This window comes from Barbus barbus (assembly GCF_936440315.1).
Source record: "Barbus barbus genome assembly, chromosome: 47".
NCBI classification, from domain to species: Eukaryota; Metazoa; Chordata; class Actinopteri; order Cypriniformes; family Cyprinidae; genus Barbus; species Barbus barbus.
In genome coordinates, this window is record NC_136725.1 from 18,571,753 (window position 1) to 18,585,815 (window position 14,063).

General features: G+C 37.6%; 1 protein-coding gene across 5 annotated transcripts in view; it reads right to left on the reverse strand.

The window, feature by feature from the left end:
* aak1b (AP2 associated kinase 1b) overlaps nucleotides 1–13,584 on the reverse strand; it is a 37,760-nt gene extending 24,176 nt beyond the window's left edge. For all 5 annotated transcript variants that reach the window (XM_079411004.1, XM_079411003.1, XM_079411002.1 and 2 more), the window contains exons 1-10: nucleotides 12,598–13,584; nucleotides 9,197–9,315; nucleotides 8,664–8,772; nucleotides 5,976–6,118; nucleotides 5,555–5,676; nucleotides 5,236–5,317; nucleotides 4,301–4,433; nucleotides 554–657; nucleotides 302–387; nucleotides 61–221 (exon numbers count right to left, since the gene is read on the reverse strand). In XM_079411004.1, the coding sequence (XP_079267130.1) occupies nucleotides 61–221; nucleotides 302–387; nucleotides 554–657; nucleotides 4,301–4,433; nucleotides 5,236–5,317; nucleotides 5,555–5,676; nucleotides 5,976–6,118; nucleotides 8,664–8,772; nucleotides 9,197–9,315; nucleotides 12,598–12,763 (1,225 nt within the window). In that variant the 5' untranslated portion in view covers nucleotides 12,764–13,584. The remainder of the gene's footprint in view (nucleotides 1–60; nucleotides 222–301; nucleotides 388–553; nucleotides 658–4,300; nucleotides 4,434–5,235; nucleotides 5,318–5,554; nucleotides 5,677–5,975; nucleotides 6,119–8,663; nucleotides 8,773–9,196; nucleotides 9,316–12,597) is intronic.
* Nucleotides 13,585–14,063: the final 479 nt, after the last annotated feature.

The window sequence follows — 14,063 nt, forward strand, 5'->3', positions numbered from 1 at the left end:
TAAGCTTATTTTATGCTCACATACATGTAAGTGTTGAAGAACAGTTCATAATATCGGTACCTATTGGCTGGGCGGCCCCAGCAGGCAGGTTGGCTCTCTTGCGTGGGGTCAGGGCAGCAGGCTGGATGGGTAAGATGCCCCCTAGTGCCTGGGACTGTGCTGCTTTGGGCCGCTGGCGTGGGGTGATGGAGGTTTCAGTGGTGGGAATGGGGTCTGTAAGTCTATGGGACAAAACATGGAGACATAAATTTCATGTCAAATTTACCAACCACAGAGTACTATGGAGTCTCTGGACAAATACCTCGCCTTGGTCTGTGTTTGGCTCTTCTTTGTGGCAGCTTCGCTTGCTCGGATTGGCTCAGGAAGTTTAGCAGGAATGGGAGAATTCTGGGGAGACATTTCAGAAAATTTCAGTCTTGTTTTTATGATTTCAGGCATTCCTGCAGGCTGACACACACAAGCATGCAATCCAACAACTGATCCCAGAAGTAAAAGCACTGACCCAACAACAGGCTGAGAGTGACCGCAGAGGAGAGGAAGGAAAGAGACTAACCTTGATGTTTTGGACAGGGCAGTCCCGCCTGGACAGTTTGAAAGCAAAGTAGGACACCTGATAAATGTCAGGCCTCTTATCAGGGTCTGGTTCCAGCATGTACCCTGACAAAATCACCACCACAAACACAAGGACAGAAGAGGGAGAGCAGGAGAAACAGAGATTGAGTGTCACCACGTGACAGACAGAAAAAGAGCAGAGCAGATGATCGGTATTTAGTGTTTATTGATATAAGGAAGTTGAAGGAATAGTTCATCCAAAAATTAGTCTACTTACCCTCGAATTGTTCAAAAACCATTTGTACTTTCATGGAACAAAGCATATCCTTGCTTATGTATTATGTATATGCTTTTATATACACATGTATGTTTATATTTATTGGAGATGCACCTATGTATCGGCTGATTTTTGATTATTTTAAAGGCATCGGCATATCGGAAACAGCATGAAAAGGGCCCATACCGATGGTTTATTAATTAACTGCATGGAGACAATGAGTTGCATGTCTGTTGCATAATCCAGCTTTTTGTGTTTGAAACCAGCAAAAATGGCAGGAGAGTGTAGAACACCGATTCACACAAGGTCATATCACACACCTGCAGTGCTTCTGTGAACGGAGAAAACAGAACTAACTATATAGGCTACATAAAAAGGAATATATGGGCCTATACACAAAATATATTTCACTTAAATCATTAACAGATGAACAAAACAATAAAAAATTGTGCAGAGTTTCGAATAATTGTAACTTCGTACTCCAAAGTTCACGGAAAGGAAACCCAGACTGCAGAAAGACATTTTCTTTATTTTGCGAAAGCTTTACAGATTTGAATGATGTTTTGCTTCTATCTCTATGACCAACCAGCATTGGTGTGGCCATAAATTACAGAGTAACAGCTGGGAAAACAATGCTGTGATTGCGTTGGTGCCTCACACGCACCACATATTTTCGCTAAATTGACATTGCAGCCTGTCCATTATCAAAATAAAATACAGTTAATGAAACATAAAAAGTTACACTGCTCAATTTAAATAGTCCCTAGTACAGTCTGTGCCGTTCAGCGTGACCAACGCCTCACTGCTGATATAGCCTATGTTAAGGATGATGTTTTACGTCGATAATGCGAGTGAAGAAAGCCTATTTACATAAATAATATTTTAGAATATTTAGAATTTAGAAATATTTCTGAATGTAGTAATAAAATGCGATGTACAACCTACTATTTTTTTCTGCTCAAAACTCTTGTAGGAGTAGCATTTTTTTATTCATGCAGCAAACATTTTCTTGAAAAAATACTTTAATGTCTTTTAAAGCGTTGAGAGATTTTCCTTTTGTTTAATACATTTGGTCAAAATCTAGAAAAGATGATTCTGTATTGGCTATGACTAAGCACAAGTACCAGATTAAAACCCCCTTCGTGATTTTTTTTTCTTTTTGAGTAAAGAAAATGCTATACTTTATTATTAGTATTATTTTTTTTAAATCCTGCTTTATGCAATTGACCAATATCGGTATAGGCCAGGAGTTGTTTGTTAAAAATCTGTATCAGCCAAAAAATCCTATCGGTGCATCCCTAATATATATATTCTTCTACTGACATTTTCATCAGAAAACAGAGATGAAAAAAAAAAAGATTAAAAGGGACGATTTGGGAAAAGATCCAACCAGAACTAATCTCCTGCGTACTGATCCAAGTACTTACTGACCCAACAAGACACAAGTTAGCATACACTCGCTGAATGCATAAAATGTAAAAAAAAATTCAAAATCTGGAAGAAAAAGAAGAGCAAACAAATGGATCAATTTAAAAAGAATGACAACATGGAGACACCTGAGGTAAGCATAGAAAAACAACTTTTTTTCATAAACCTGCTGCTGTCTGTAATTGGGGGAAGTCGTGGCCTAATGGTTAGAGAGTCGGACTCGCAATCCAAAGGTTGCGGGTTCGAGTCTCGGGCCGGCAGGGATTGTAGGTGGGGGGAGTGAATGTCCAGCGCTCTCTCCAACCTCAATACCACGACTGAGTCAAAAGATTGTGACTGAAACAAAAGTTGTCAAAATTAGCACTGTTCATACAAAGCTTTAGCTTTTGTGAAACAGTATGACTGGCTTTTAAAATGCCCAAAAGAGCCCAAGTCACACCTCTGTTCATCTCTCTGCACTGGCTTGCGGCTCGTATCAAGTTAAAGACACTGATGATTACATTCAGAAGTTACAGCCATGGGCTCTGCACCCTCTTAAGTCTAAATCCCCTCCAGAAGCCTCAGGTTGGTAAATGAGCGATGCCTCTTAAAGCTGTCTCTCTCATTTTTCCCTTAATACATATAATCAAGCATACTGGCAAAAAGCATCAAGTGAAGACGACCCCTCACTGAGAGCAGCATGAACTCTGAACAAGCTTTTATATACTTCAGAGTACAAACACCTAAAAGAGTGCACTGCATTAGACCCCAGATTCCATGCTCTGCCTCATCTACAGAAAGACCAGCACAAGGATGTTTTCCATTAACTGAAGAAGCAATCTGCTCCCAAGAAAAGAGCACAAGAAGATCTACTTGTACTTTCCATGAACAAGCTGCACAGGCCATTAGTAAGATTCAGAAATGAAAATAAAGGAAGTACAGAGTTATACAGTAAATTCCATTTATATGACTGGATTCCGCAATTCCGTCCGCGTTTATCCCATCGCGGAAACCATATATAGATAACATTGAGGTGTTTTGCAACTTCAGTGTAGTGGATTGTGATTTATTGCAACTTGAGTAATGTCTGCTGCCTTTGAGAGACAACTGATGCGTAATCACTGACACAGCTCCAGTTACAAGCGCTTTCGTGTGCGAGTGCCTTCAGCATTGATTGGTTGGACTCGTGATTCCCAACAAAACAGATGCGCGGTGGGCGGAGACTGCTCGAGGCCACAGAGTGGTGAGTTCAGACAGGCTGCATCAGAGCCAAATAGCATGTTTCAAAATTAAATTATTTTATTGGCACATCGGTTTTGAAAATGACCGATACCGATAATCATAAAAATGCTTAATATCGGCACCGATAATCGGTCGACCGCTACTTTGAATAAAAGCGTTTGCTAAATTAAGAAATGTAACTACAACACCCAATCCCTGACAAAAATCAAGAAACATCTGAAAACACGAAAAAAGCTTGTACTGTTATAAACAAGGTCTGAAACTTTGCATTATTGGCATAAATCACTCATTGTATTCCTCATTTTAAGTTGATCTGGATAAAACGTTTGCTGAATTAATAAAAGTAACCATAAACATATGATACTCCAATAAAGCTCTAAAATGGACTATAAAAATCATATAGACCATTATAATGAAGTGCTGACACCATTTAAAGCTAAACGCCATTGTTTCCTGCATGTCTCCAAAAAAAATAACATTGGCGATCAATGTTGTTGTCATCAATGTTTGTTATTCGACAGGTACAAGAAAAAAATATACTGATTTATATTTTACTGTTCCTAACATAAAGCTACTACGTAACTTCAGATCACACAAGTAATCTAATTTCATAACCAGTCACCTTTGCTTTCGTTAATGACAAGGATTTCAATTTTGTGTTCAATGGAGGAAAGAAATGACATAAGGGTGCATAAACTACTAAAAATGTCCCTTTTGGCTGAACTACACCTTTCAAGTGAGACCCACAGCCATACTGAGCCAGTGGTGAGACTGCGACAGAAACCTGGTGCGGAACATGAGCAGAGAGGGGAAAATACTTACGGATAAGACGGTGCATGTCCTGTGAGTAACGAGAATTGTCTGGAATGGTGAAGTTGCCATCACAGATGGCCACCTGACTCTCGCCGAAGGGCAATGTGAAAAAACAGAGTTTATAAAGCAGACAGCCCATTGCCTGAAAGAAAGAAAAAACAAGTCATTACACAGTATGGGGAAAAATACTTTTGATTGAGGCTTTTATATAATATAACAGCCTTGAATAAAGTTAATGGAACATTATTACTGCCACTCTTTTTATATCAGATTAGTCTAGTTTTGATAGACTTGAAAAATACATTCAAAGGCAATTCATAAAGACCAGAATACTCTTGTTGTATGCTTTAAGAGACATAATCTATCTTTCTGTAGAATTTGATTATTTCAATTTTCTGGCACACAAAACGATTGTAATTTAGTTCTTCTCTGACCTTTACACATTTTATCTTCCAGTATAGCTGTTAAATAAATTGTGATATCACAGTTGTCATATAACATCTATGGCAGCGATTCTGTTGTTGTGAAAGGGATGTTGTTGGTGCTGGTTGTATTTGTAATGTGTAACCTGTTGATGTTTGTTTGCATTTGTTAATTGTTGATCACTGAAGAGTTGCCACAGATAGGAAAATAATTTCCAAAAGGACAATAAACCAAACTAACTAACTTACATTATCCAAATGCACAAAAACAAAGCATCAAGTACTATCAATTACTTCTATTTACACTGCGCATCCTCACCCACTGTGTAAAATCTCATTGGTACATATAATATGGGCCTTGTTAAATACAAATTCTGGTCAAAACATTTTGTAATTTCTTCTGGAACGCTGACATCAATATAACCAGTAAAATAGTAGCCATTCAGGTGTTGATTAAGGCATGGAAGATCGATTCAAAACGGGGATGAAAAAGCCACTGACTGCTTTTATATCTTTAATTACCCAGATGTCTGCTTTAGTGGTGATGATTTTGCCGTTGTACAGATTCACCATTTCAGGAGCGCGATAGGACAGTGTTGTGTACCTAAACAAAACAGACATTTTTTTTTTAAACACTATTGTAACTGAAACGATACATTTTTTTTTTTTTTTGAAAATGAAATCTACACATTACGAATGTCTTTACTGTCACTTTTGATCAATATAATGTATCTTTGCTCCATATAAGTATCAATTTCCAACACCTTACTGACACCAAACTTTTGAATGGTTCTGAAAATTATTTCAGTTTCACAGAAACTGGATGATTGGAAAGAGTTACTTTTTAATTTCGTCCTCCACCACAGTCACTCCTTCACTCTGGGGGTTCTGGAACTTCATGGTGGCACTGCCAAAGTCACACAGAACATAGTGTCCTCGGTCATGAAGGAGGATGTTTTCCACCTGCAAAGCGAGACAGATATTACAGGTGTTATTTTGAAAACACAAATTACACTCCAGTACAACACTGCATCCTCCGCTAATGAAATAAACCATTTGAGAAAAAGCACGAGGAGCCTGCTAATCAAGTGTTTGCTCTGAAGTGGTTTTTATCATGGTAACAGTCAGTCACAAATGACTGTTAACTATGATTCATTCCATCATGACTCAAACTGAAATATTCACTCACACAAGTGTTGCTAGTATGAGGAGTTAAAAAGGAAGGGGAAGAGCAGAGAAAACAAATCTGAAAATAAAGTAACCTTGAGGTCTCGGTGGATTATGGGAGTTTTGTACTGGTGCAGACGTGCCACAGCTTCACAAGTGTCACAGAAGATCTGGAGTGCTTCCTGTTCACTGAAGCCCATCTGCAAACGCTGGTTCATTAGATTCACCACTTGACCACCTGCTCACAAACAAATGTAGGGATGTAAACGGTACAATACTTCAGCGCTAAATCAGTAAATTTTTAAGAAATCTTTAGGCAAGACACTACAGCTTTTCAAGTCTCACTACAGCTGGGAAGTCGTGGCCTAATGGTTAGAGAGTCGGACTCGTAATCGAAAGGTTGCGAGTTCGAGCCCCCGGCCAGCAGGAATTGTAGGTGGGGGGAGGGAATGTCCAGCGCTCTCGCCACCCTCAATACCACGACTGAGGTGCCCTTGAGCAAGGCACCAAACCCCCAACTGCTCCCCGGGTGTGTGTTCACTGTGTGTGTGTGTGTGTGTGTGTGTGTGTATGCATTTGTTCACTACTCACTGCTGTGTGTGTGCACTTGGATGGCTTCCATAACATGTATTTTAGTAGGAAGAAAACAGCCAAATACTCATTTAAGTGTTTATTTTATTACACTTTGTCTATTTGCATCAGTTTTTTTTGGTACTGTCAGAAATCTCCACATCAGCAGCACAGTTTTATTTCTATTATATACAATTCACCTGATTTATTCAATATTTTATTCCTAAAACAATGATTTTTTTCTTTCTTTCTGGTCGTCAACAGTATGTATTTTCTAATATATGGAGTGATCAAAAGAGATCTAAAATCCCCTCTATAAAAACTTGTAACTCTAATATGCCAACAAAAGGATCTTATTGTCTAAAAGCATACTGAAATTTGTGCATATTTAATTAGACAATGATTTTCGTATCTAAACAATTTCACAAAACAATGGTCTTGTACTGTAATCAACATTTTAACCCTTTTCACCTGTGATGTCTTGCCTTAACAGAAACAAAGGCAGCATAACATTTGATGTATTACACAATGATTTAATCCACCTGACCACCTCTAACCTTTAATTTTTAATTTATTGGTATCAGAAATTAGATAATTAAAATGAGTCCTATTTTGATTCAAGTTAAATCTCAATTTTTTCTAAAATTGCTTTGAATGTTACACCAAATAAAGTAACTAATTTTATTACAATTGTAATCCTATACGTGACCCTGGAGCACAATTTTTTTGAAATTGACATTTATACCTCACCTGAAAGCTGAATGAATAAGCTGTCCATTGATTTGATTAGGTTTGTTATTGTCCTATCCTAATAAACCATACATCAATGGAAAGCTTATTCATTCAGCTGATGTATAAATCTCCATTTCAAAAACATTCCCCATTATGACTGGTTTTGTAGTCCAGGGTCACATTAGAATTTGATCCTATTTTTAAAAATCCTATTTTAGGATTTGACAAAAATTTAACCCTTCAAAAGCACTACAGAAGAGATTTCCCTCTGAGTGCTTCTCAGGATATTACCACATATAAACACGTGTCCCTGAATCCATCTGTAAGCACTTCAGAAGTCAATTAGCCAGCAATTATGCCATTTTGCCTTTAATTGACTCCCTCATGTTTAATCTGAATCAATTTCTTTTGAATATCAATACCAATGCCACGTGATGGTTGCTCCCTGTGAAAGCGCATTCAATACATCCAAACGCTTGCCCTTTTGTGAGCACACAAAGCTCTTTTGGAAGAATCAATTAATCAACCATCTATTGGGGCTTTACAATAGCATCTTGCACAAAATTAACTAATAAAGGCATATTGAAAGCTTTTCAGATGAAGAGACAGGAAAACATTTTTGAACGCATAAACCAGTCAGGTTTAGACCTTTGTGTAGGTGCTGTTAGGAAATGACAGCAATTTGATAAATGAAAAGCTTTTTCAAGGTACAAAAAGACTAGGAGAAAAGATCATGTCAGGCTACCATGAAGACATGAAATCTACATAAAGGGTGCCCTCAGGTGGATGAGCTGCATAAATACAGCACAAATCCTGCGTAAATGGAGATTAGGGATGATATGAAGACATTTTCCCAAGGATTAATATGCTTGAGACAACATCGTTATTACTGATTACAATAAAAGATATTTGTCAGTGATGTTCCGGATCTGTTGCTCACGCTTTGATTTTTAACATTTGATCTTTACATCCTTTCTTTTCTTTGAACAAAATTCATAGTTCATTATTTTTCTTACAACAATAAAACTATACAATATTATAATACAGAACTTTTATTAACTTAAATAAGATGGGTGACAAACAGAGCTCTGCACATGACAAAGTTCATTATTATTTTAGATGAAAAACACAACAATAAAATAAACAAGGACAAACTCACTTATATTAAACATAGCAATATTGCCAAAAAAGTGATTTTGCTTTGACACCAAAAACTAGCACTGATAAAACTAATTACTAGATGTGTAAAATAATTGAGAGATCCTTTTAAATAAAAGAAAACTGGAAAAAGAAAAGCTTACTGGTTGTTCACTTTTCTTTGGAACGACCCATGACAAACAGTAGCTGTTAGTCCCTTTGTTTTCAACACTGTTTGCCATCTAGGTGGTACTTGACGAGAACTTTAGTTTACTCTTTGCAAGGAGTATGTTTGTTTTCTTAAACAGAGCACAATGCGGCTGTGAGCAGGACAGCAGACTTACCTCTGCAAAAGTCCATGAGGATAAACACCTCCCACACATCTCCACCTCCTACAGCCGTGATGCTGGAGTCCAGGAACCCAACGATGTTCTTATGACCATTGAGATCCCGCTGGAACACAGACCACAAAGAACAGAAAGACTATGAATGAGCTCAAACTGACAAAAATATTCTCTCTAAATATAGTATGGCACCTACATTAATGTTTAAAAGTCTGGTGTTGCTAGTTGCTTGTGCTCACTAATGCTGCATTTATATGCAGAAATATGTATACTTTTTTCAATTATAAAAACATTTTAACCCGGTTATCTTCAGTGTCACATGGTTCTTCAGAAATCATTTTAATATGATTTGGTGCTCGAGAACCATTTCTTATTACCGTCAACATTGAAAACAGTTGCTTAATATTTTAAGATAACTTTTTTTGATGAATAGGAAGTTCAAAAGGAACAGAGATTATTTAAAATGGATTTCAGAATTAAAAATCTATTCTCTCATCATTGCTAAAGCACAGTAGACATTTCATCACACTCACCATGATCTGGATCTCACGCTTGCAGACCTGCAGGTCATGTTCGTTGTTAACATACATCCTCTTCAGGGCACAGCGCACCCCCTGATTGGTCCGCACCAGGAAGACGATTGCAAAGCCACCTACAAAGGCAAAAACACATTGTTAAGGCTGTTTTGGCTGAAAACAAGCTTGAGGACTGGAAAAATAAGATGATATACCACAACACTGGCACCATGAGGAAAACAGCAGGAAATTTAATTCAGTTCACCACAGAACTTGAACAAAATATAAAAAGCTGTATATATAGCTTATTTGTTAAAAAAAAAAAACAGTACCAATTGTTATTATAATTAATCATTTAAATTTGTCTATTACTATTTGTATTCAATCGCTGATCGCACTGTTAGTATGTTTACAAAAAGCATAATTCACATTTCTGCATGCAATAAATTACATTTTGTTGATCCAAATATATTAGTGGAAGCACTCCGTGTGAACAGCATATACACACTTAGTCTAAGCATGTACTCTTGGTGTTATAGTCCATGCTGATATGTCCAACCAGACATCAGAGTCTGTGCGTTTGCACTCAGATTTGCTGTGTTGGCATAATGTGGTGCAGGGTGTTATTCCTCAAAGCAGGGCCAGGGGAAGCTGGTGGGGGAAGCAGGACGCAGATATTTCATCCAGGACCTAGCTCTACAGGAACAGTCAAACATTCAGCGTTATCTCTCTGCAAAGCAGATGCTATTGGTTTTATACTGCAGAGCTGAGAAAAGATGCTGAGAGGTGTTTAAACGGGACAGATGAGTCTGAGATGCGCCAGGCCTGAAAGTCTATTAGCATCGCTACTAGCTCGATCTGTGAACTGGGAAGCAAATTAAACCTTTCTTGTTTCCTTTACATCACAGATAACCTATGCAATTCATGATGATGCAATGAATGCTCACCCTCATGTTGTTCACCAATTTAAATTAGCTTTCATCTGTACATCACAAGATGCTTTTTTTTCTCTTTGTTACATTTTTAAAGCTTTGACAGCCCCTGGAAAACATTTACATTCATAGTTTGATATAAAAGTAGCATTATGCTTAACTAAATTTCCTTTTGAGGAAGAAAGAACATCAAGACATTTAAAGCAACACGAGGGAGAGGAAACAATTATAGAATGTTTGTTTTTGGGTAAACAGAGCCCTTAAATTCCTCATTCAAAATCTTTGAATCAACATCAAGTTAGAATTTATATACACTACTAGTCACAAGTTTGAGGTCAGAAAGATTTTTGAATTTTTTAATGTTTGTCTCATGCTCACCAAGGCCGCATTTATTTGATCCAAAATTATATTACACAATATACAGTTTACACACATACACGTTAAAATAATAGTTTTCTATTTTATATATATTTTAAAATGCAAAGCTGAATTTTCATCATCATAACACCAGTCTTCAGTTTCACATGATCCTTTGGAAATCATTTATTATGCTGCTTAAGAAACATTTCATATTATTACCAATATTGGAAACTAGGGGAGGGCGATATACTGGTAGAAATTTGTCAATCGACTGGAGATTTTGGACTATCGTCTCTATCGCGGTTACATAGTCATGTGACGTTGCTGTAAAACATGGTCATAAAAACGTACCAATTGCACACGTTTTATGTTACACAAACGTTTGGTACGTACCTCGGTTTTGACTTCACGGTTATATAATTTCTACTTGTTATTGAAATACATTAATTTACATAGTGACTGTCATGACTTGTTTCCTAACAGATTTATTTAAACACACATTAAGACATCACTAACAGGTAAATTAAAATATGCGTGCACCCTAATATTTCGCCAAATGCTCTTTTCTAGACTTCATTTCTCTAGTGAACTAACGAGCTGTGGACACTGATGACTTTCCTAAGGTAAACCAAATGCTACGCCACATTTTGTTGTTTTATTGACATTTTTCTACGGTTAAAACACAGATTGAGCTATGACATGAGGCATGGGATGTTCACTCATGTTATTTAGAGGAAGGGATGATCGCGCTCATTTTGCTACAAACTCATTTTGCTATATCCACGTGCTGTCTGAGAGACTGTTTCTGAGTGCTGTCAGAGAGCATGCGCACGTGAAGGCAGTGCTCATAGAGCACGCGAGTATTGAACTGAGGGTTTTTTTGCCATCCAGTAGGTTAAATACACACTTGTATGTGTCAAAATGCTGGTATTTGCAAGCCAAGCATCCTAATAAACACAGTAATTTAGGTCTTTAGGCTGCACTAAGTGAATTTTGCCAAACAACGTTAATATTTGAAACCACCAAAACATAACAAACATGCCCATACCCCAACAAGATGGACCCCTATTTTGATATTTCCACCCCACACGAATGTACACAACCCTGGCAACAACGCTGTAGGTGAAAAATAGGTGAAATAAGTGAAAGCGATGTGTGTTACTATGCTAATTCAGGTCGAATGTGTTTGGTAATAGTGTGTGTTTTAATGATTAAATGGTTTTGCGCCGTTTCACATGGAAGACGACGTTGCTTCAATATTTACATGCGTAAATTGTCTTGCTTGACAAGACAATTGTCTCTTGCTTGATTTTAACCTTTCTTTTGTTTTGTTCCTCCGATATTTCCCTCTTTTTTTATCTGCCATCCCTCTCTATCTTTAGTCAATCTACTAATATCAGTCCTGTCATTACTGGAGAAGCGCTTACTGCTGATTGGCAGCAAGTGTGTTTTGGGACTCGGCCCGACACTGTGGTCAAAAGTGTTTTTCAAATATTGCTTAGAGCACCTTTAAGTAAAAGCAAACAGCTGAGAAAGAAAGCATATTGGATTTGAGCAGCTCTTAAAGAGACAGCAGTCATGTTAATCAAACAACATAAAAGAAAATCTGTCAAACAGTTGTGCTGCTTAATATTTTTCTGCATGCATAATAATAATAATAGTAAAAGAATCAGAAAAAATGCTTTATAAAACAGTTTTAGATTGTGTATAAGATGTTACACCACAGGACATGTCAATACCCAAGTACAGATGAGCAGGGATTTCCAGACAGAGGATTTAGGCCACTAATAAATCCGCCAGAGGAGTTGAGAAGAGCGCTGAGATCTATCACCATCAGGCCACGCTACATGTTTGCTGGATAAAATTATCAGTAACTAACTGCTGTACAACACTGAACATCAAGATGAAAAGAAAACATTAAGTAGCGTCATTCATCATTCAGTATTTGGTCATTTGGAAGTGGTCAGCATTGGCCAACCTGCTTCAAAAGCCACTATAATATTAGGAATTATTTAATATAGGCCTACACACACACACACAATTTCTTCAGGCATTCACAAATACTGGATAAATAATTTTTGAGAGACTGGACACTCAAATATCAATTCGAAAATATTAAACATCTACCTTCTGCCAGAGTTTCTTCTACAGTGACCTGGTGTCTTCCAACAGTGAAAGCCCGTCCGATAAAATTCCCACCAACACTGCTGCTGGATCCAGAACTTCCAGCTCCACCTCCAGAACCGGGACCAGAGCCCACCAGCTCCCGCCGGGAGTCAAAGAACTTCTTCATGATGTATCAAAGATCCCTTAACTACTTATGTGAGTCTTTAAGAAACTGAAGTGGGTTGGTTGTTCTGGTGCCAGAGGTCTAGATCAGCTGTGGCTCTCAAACATGGACTCGTAGTCCAATTCTGGTGCTGATCACAGCTTAAATGAACCGTATAGCGACAAAAAAACGTCTTAGTAAACGGAAACAAACGGTATACGTACTAAATCAATACATCACAGTGGAGTACATCCAAAATAAACAGCAACTTTCAATGATGGCCTGATATGATTAAAGTGTTTATCTAACGTTAGTGTCTATATACGGGACACGGGCCCATATCACGATATAAATACTTAAATCCAGCTGAAATCAATGTAAACATTTAAGCCCTGTTGAAAAATGAACCTTCAAACGTGAAGTGAAGAGAAACTATTGTTTTGATGGATGAAACTCTCCATCGTCAGCCAGCTGTGAAGCTCATTAGGACCTCTGAAAACAACCCACTTTTCGCAGAAAAGCAGATATTAATTAGACTAATAGAAGATTTCTTTTGTTAAACGTCCATAATCATATTAATTCGTCTCTCGTTTGGTGAAAAATAATCATTTAAATTCAACAAATACTCAGCTAGGCGCTAACGCTAGCATTCCTGCAAAACCCGTTGAGGCGCGTGACACATCTCATCTGCGCGCGCCGCCGGTGAACGGTGAACGGATGCGGTTTGGTTTTAATCGGACAGAATCAAATTCAGGCAGAAATGAGCGTGTTGTTCATAGCGTTTCTCGTCTGCGGCTTCGGATGCTGCAGATGCGCCAGCTAACCGGAAACCACACCGGAAGCGTGAAGCTAAAGCTATAATAAAAGTCTGAAATTCTTACTAATTAAAGTCGTTTCTCCACCTTTCAGCAGTAGGGCAGAGAAAAAAGGCAGTGAAAATGTTGACCTTATGAGGTCAAATTAAATAGTATATGAGCTGAATCCTTTCTACTTTATGTGTATGAGTTTTACAACCCAGTCATCACAATGAGGGACATGCACATATGTAAGGTTTTGGAAAGACATTAAATTGTGGTTTCACTGTATTTACCCAAATTCATATTTACCCATTCTAAAATCGAAATAGGTCACTAACGTTACCGTCATATTTTAACAGAAAAACAGACTGTAAATTACTGCACATAATTTATAACATCTAAGGGGCGTTGTTATAACCTTCTTAGCTGTTATAAATTCACTGTATTGCTTTTAAAAACGGTTATTCCATATACGTAGTAAAGTTTCACAAAATAAAACAGAGCAAATAAAGTGTAATGATATTAAT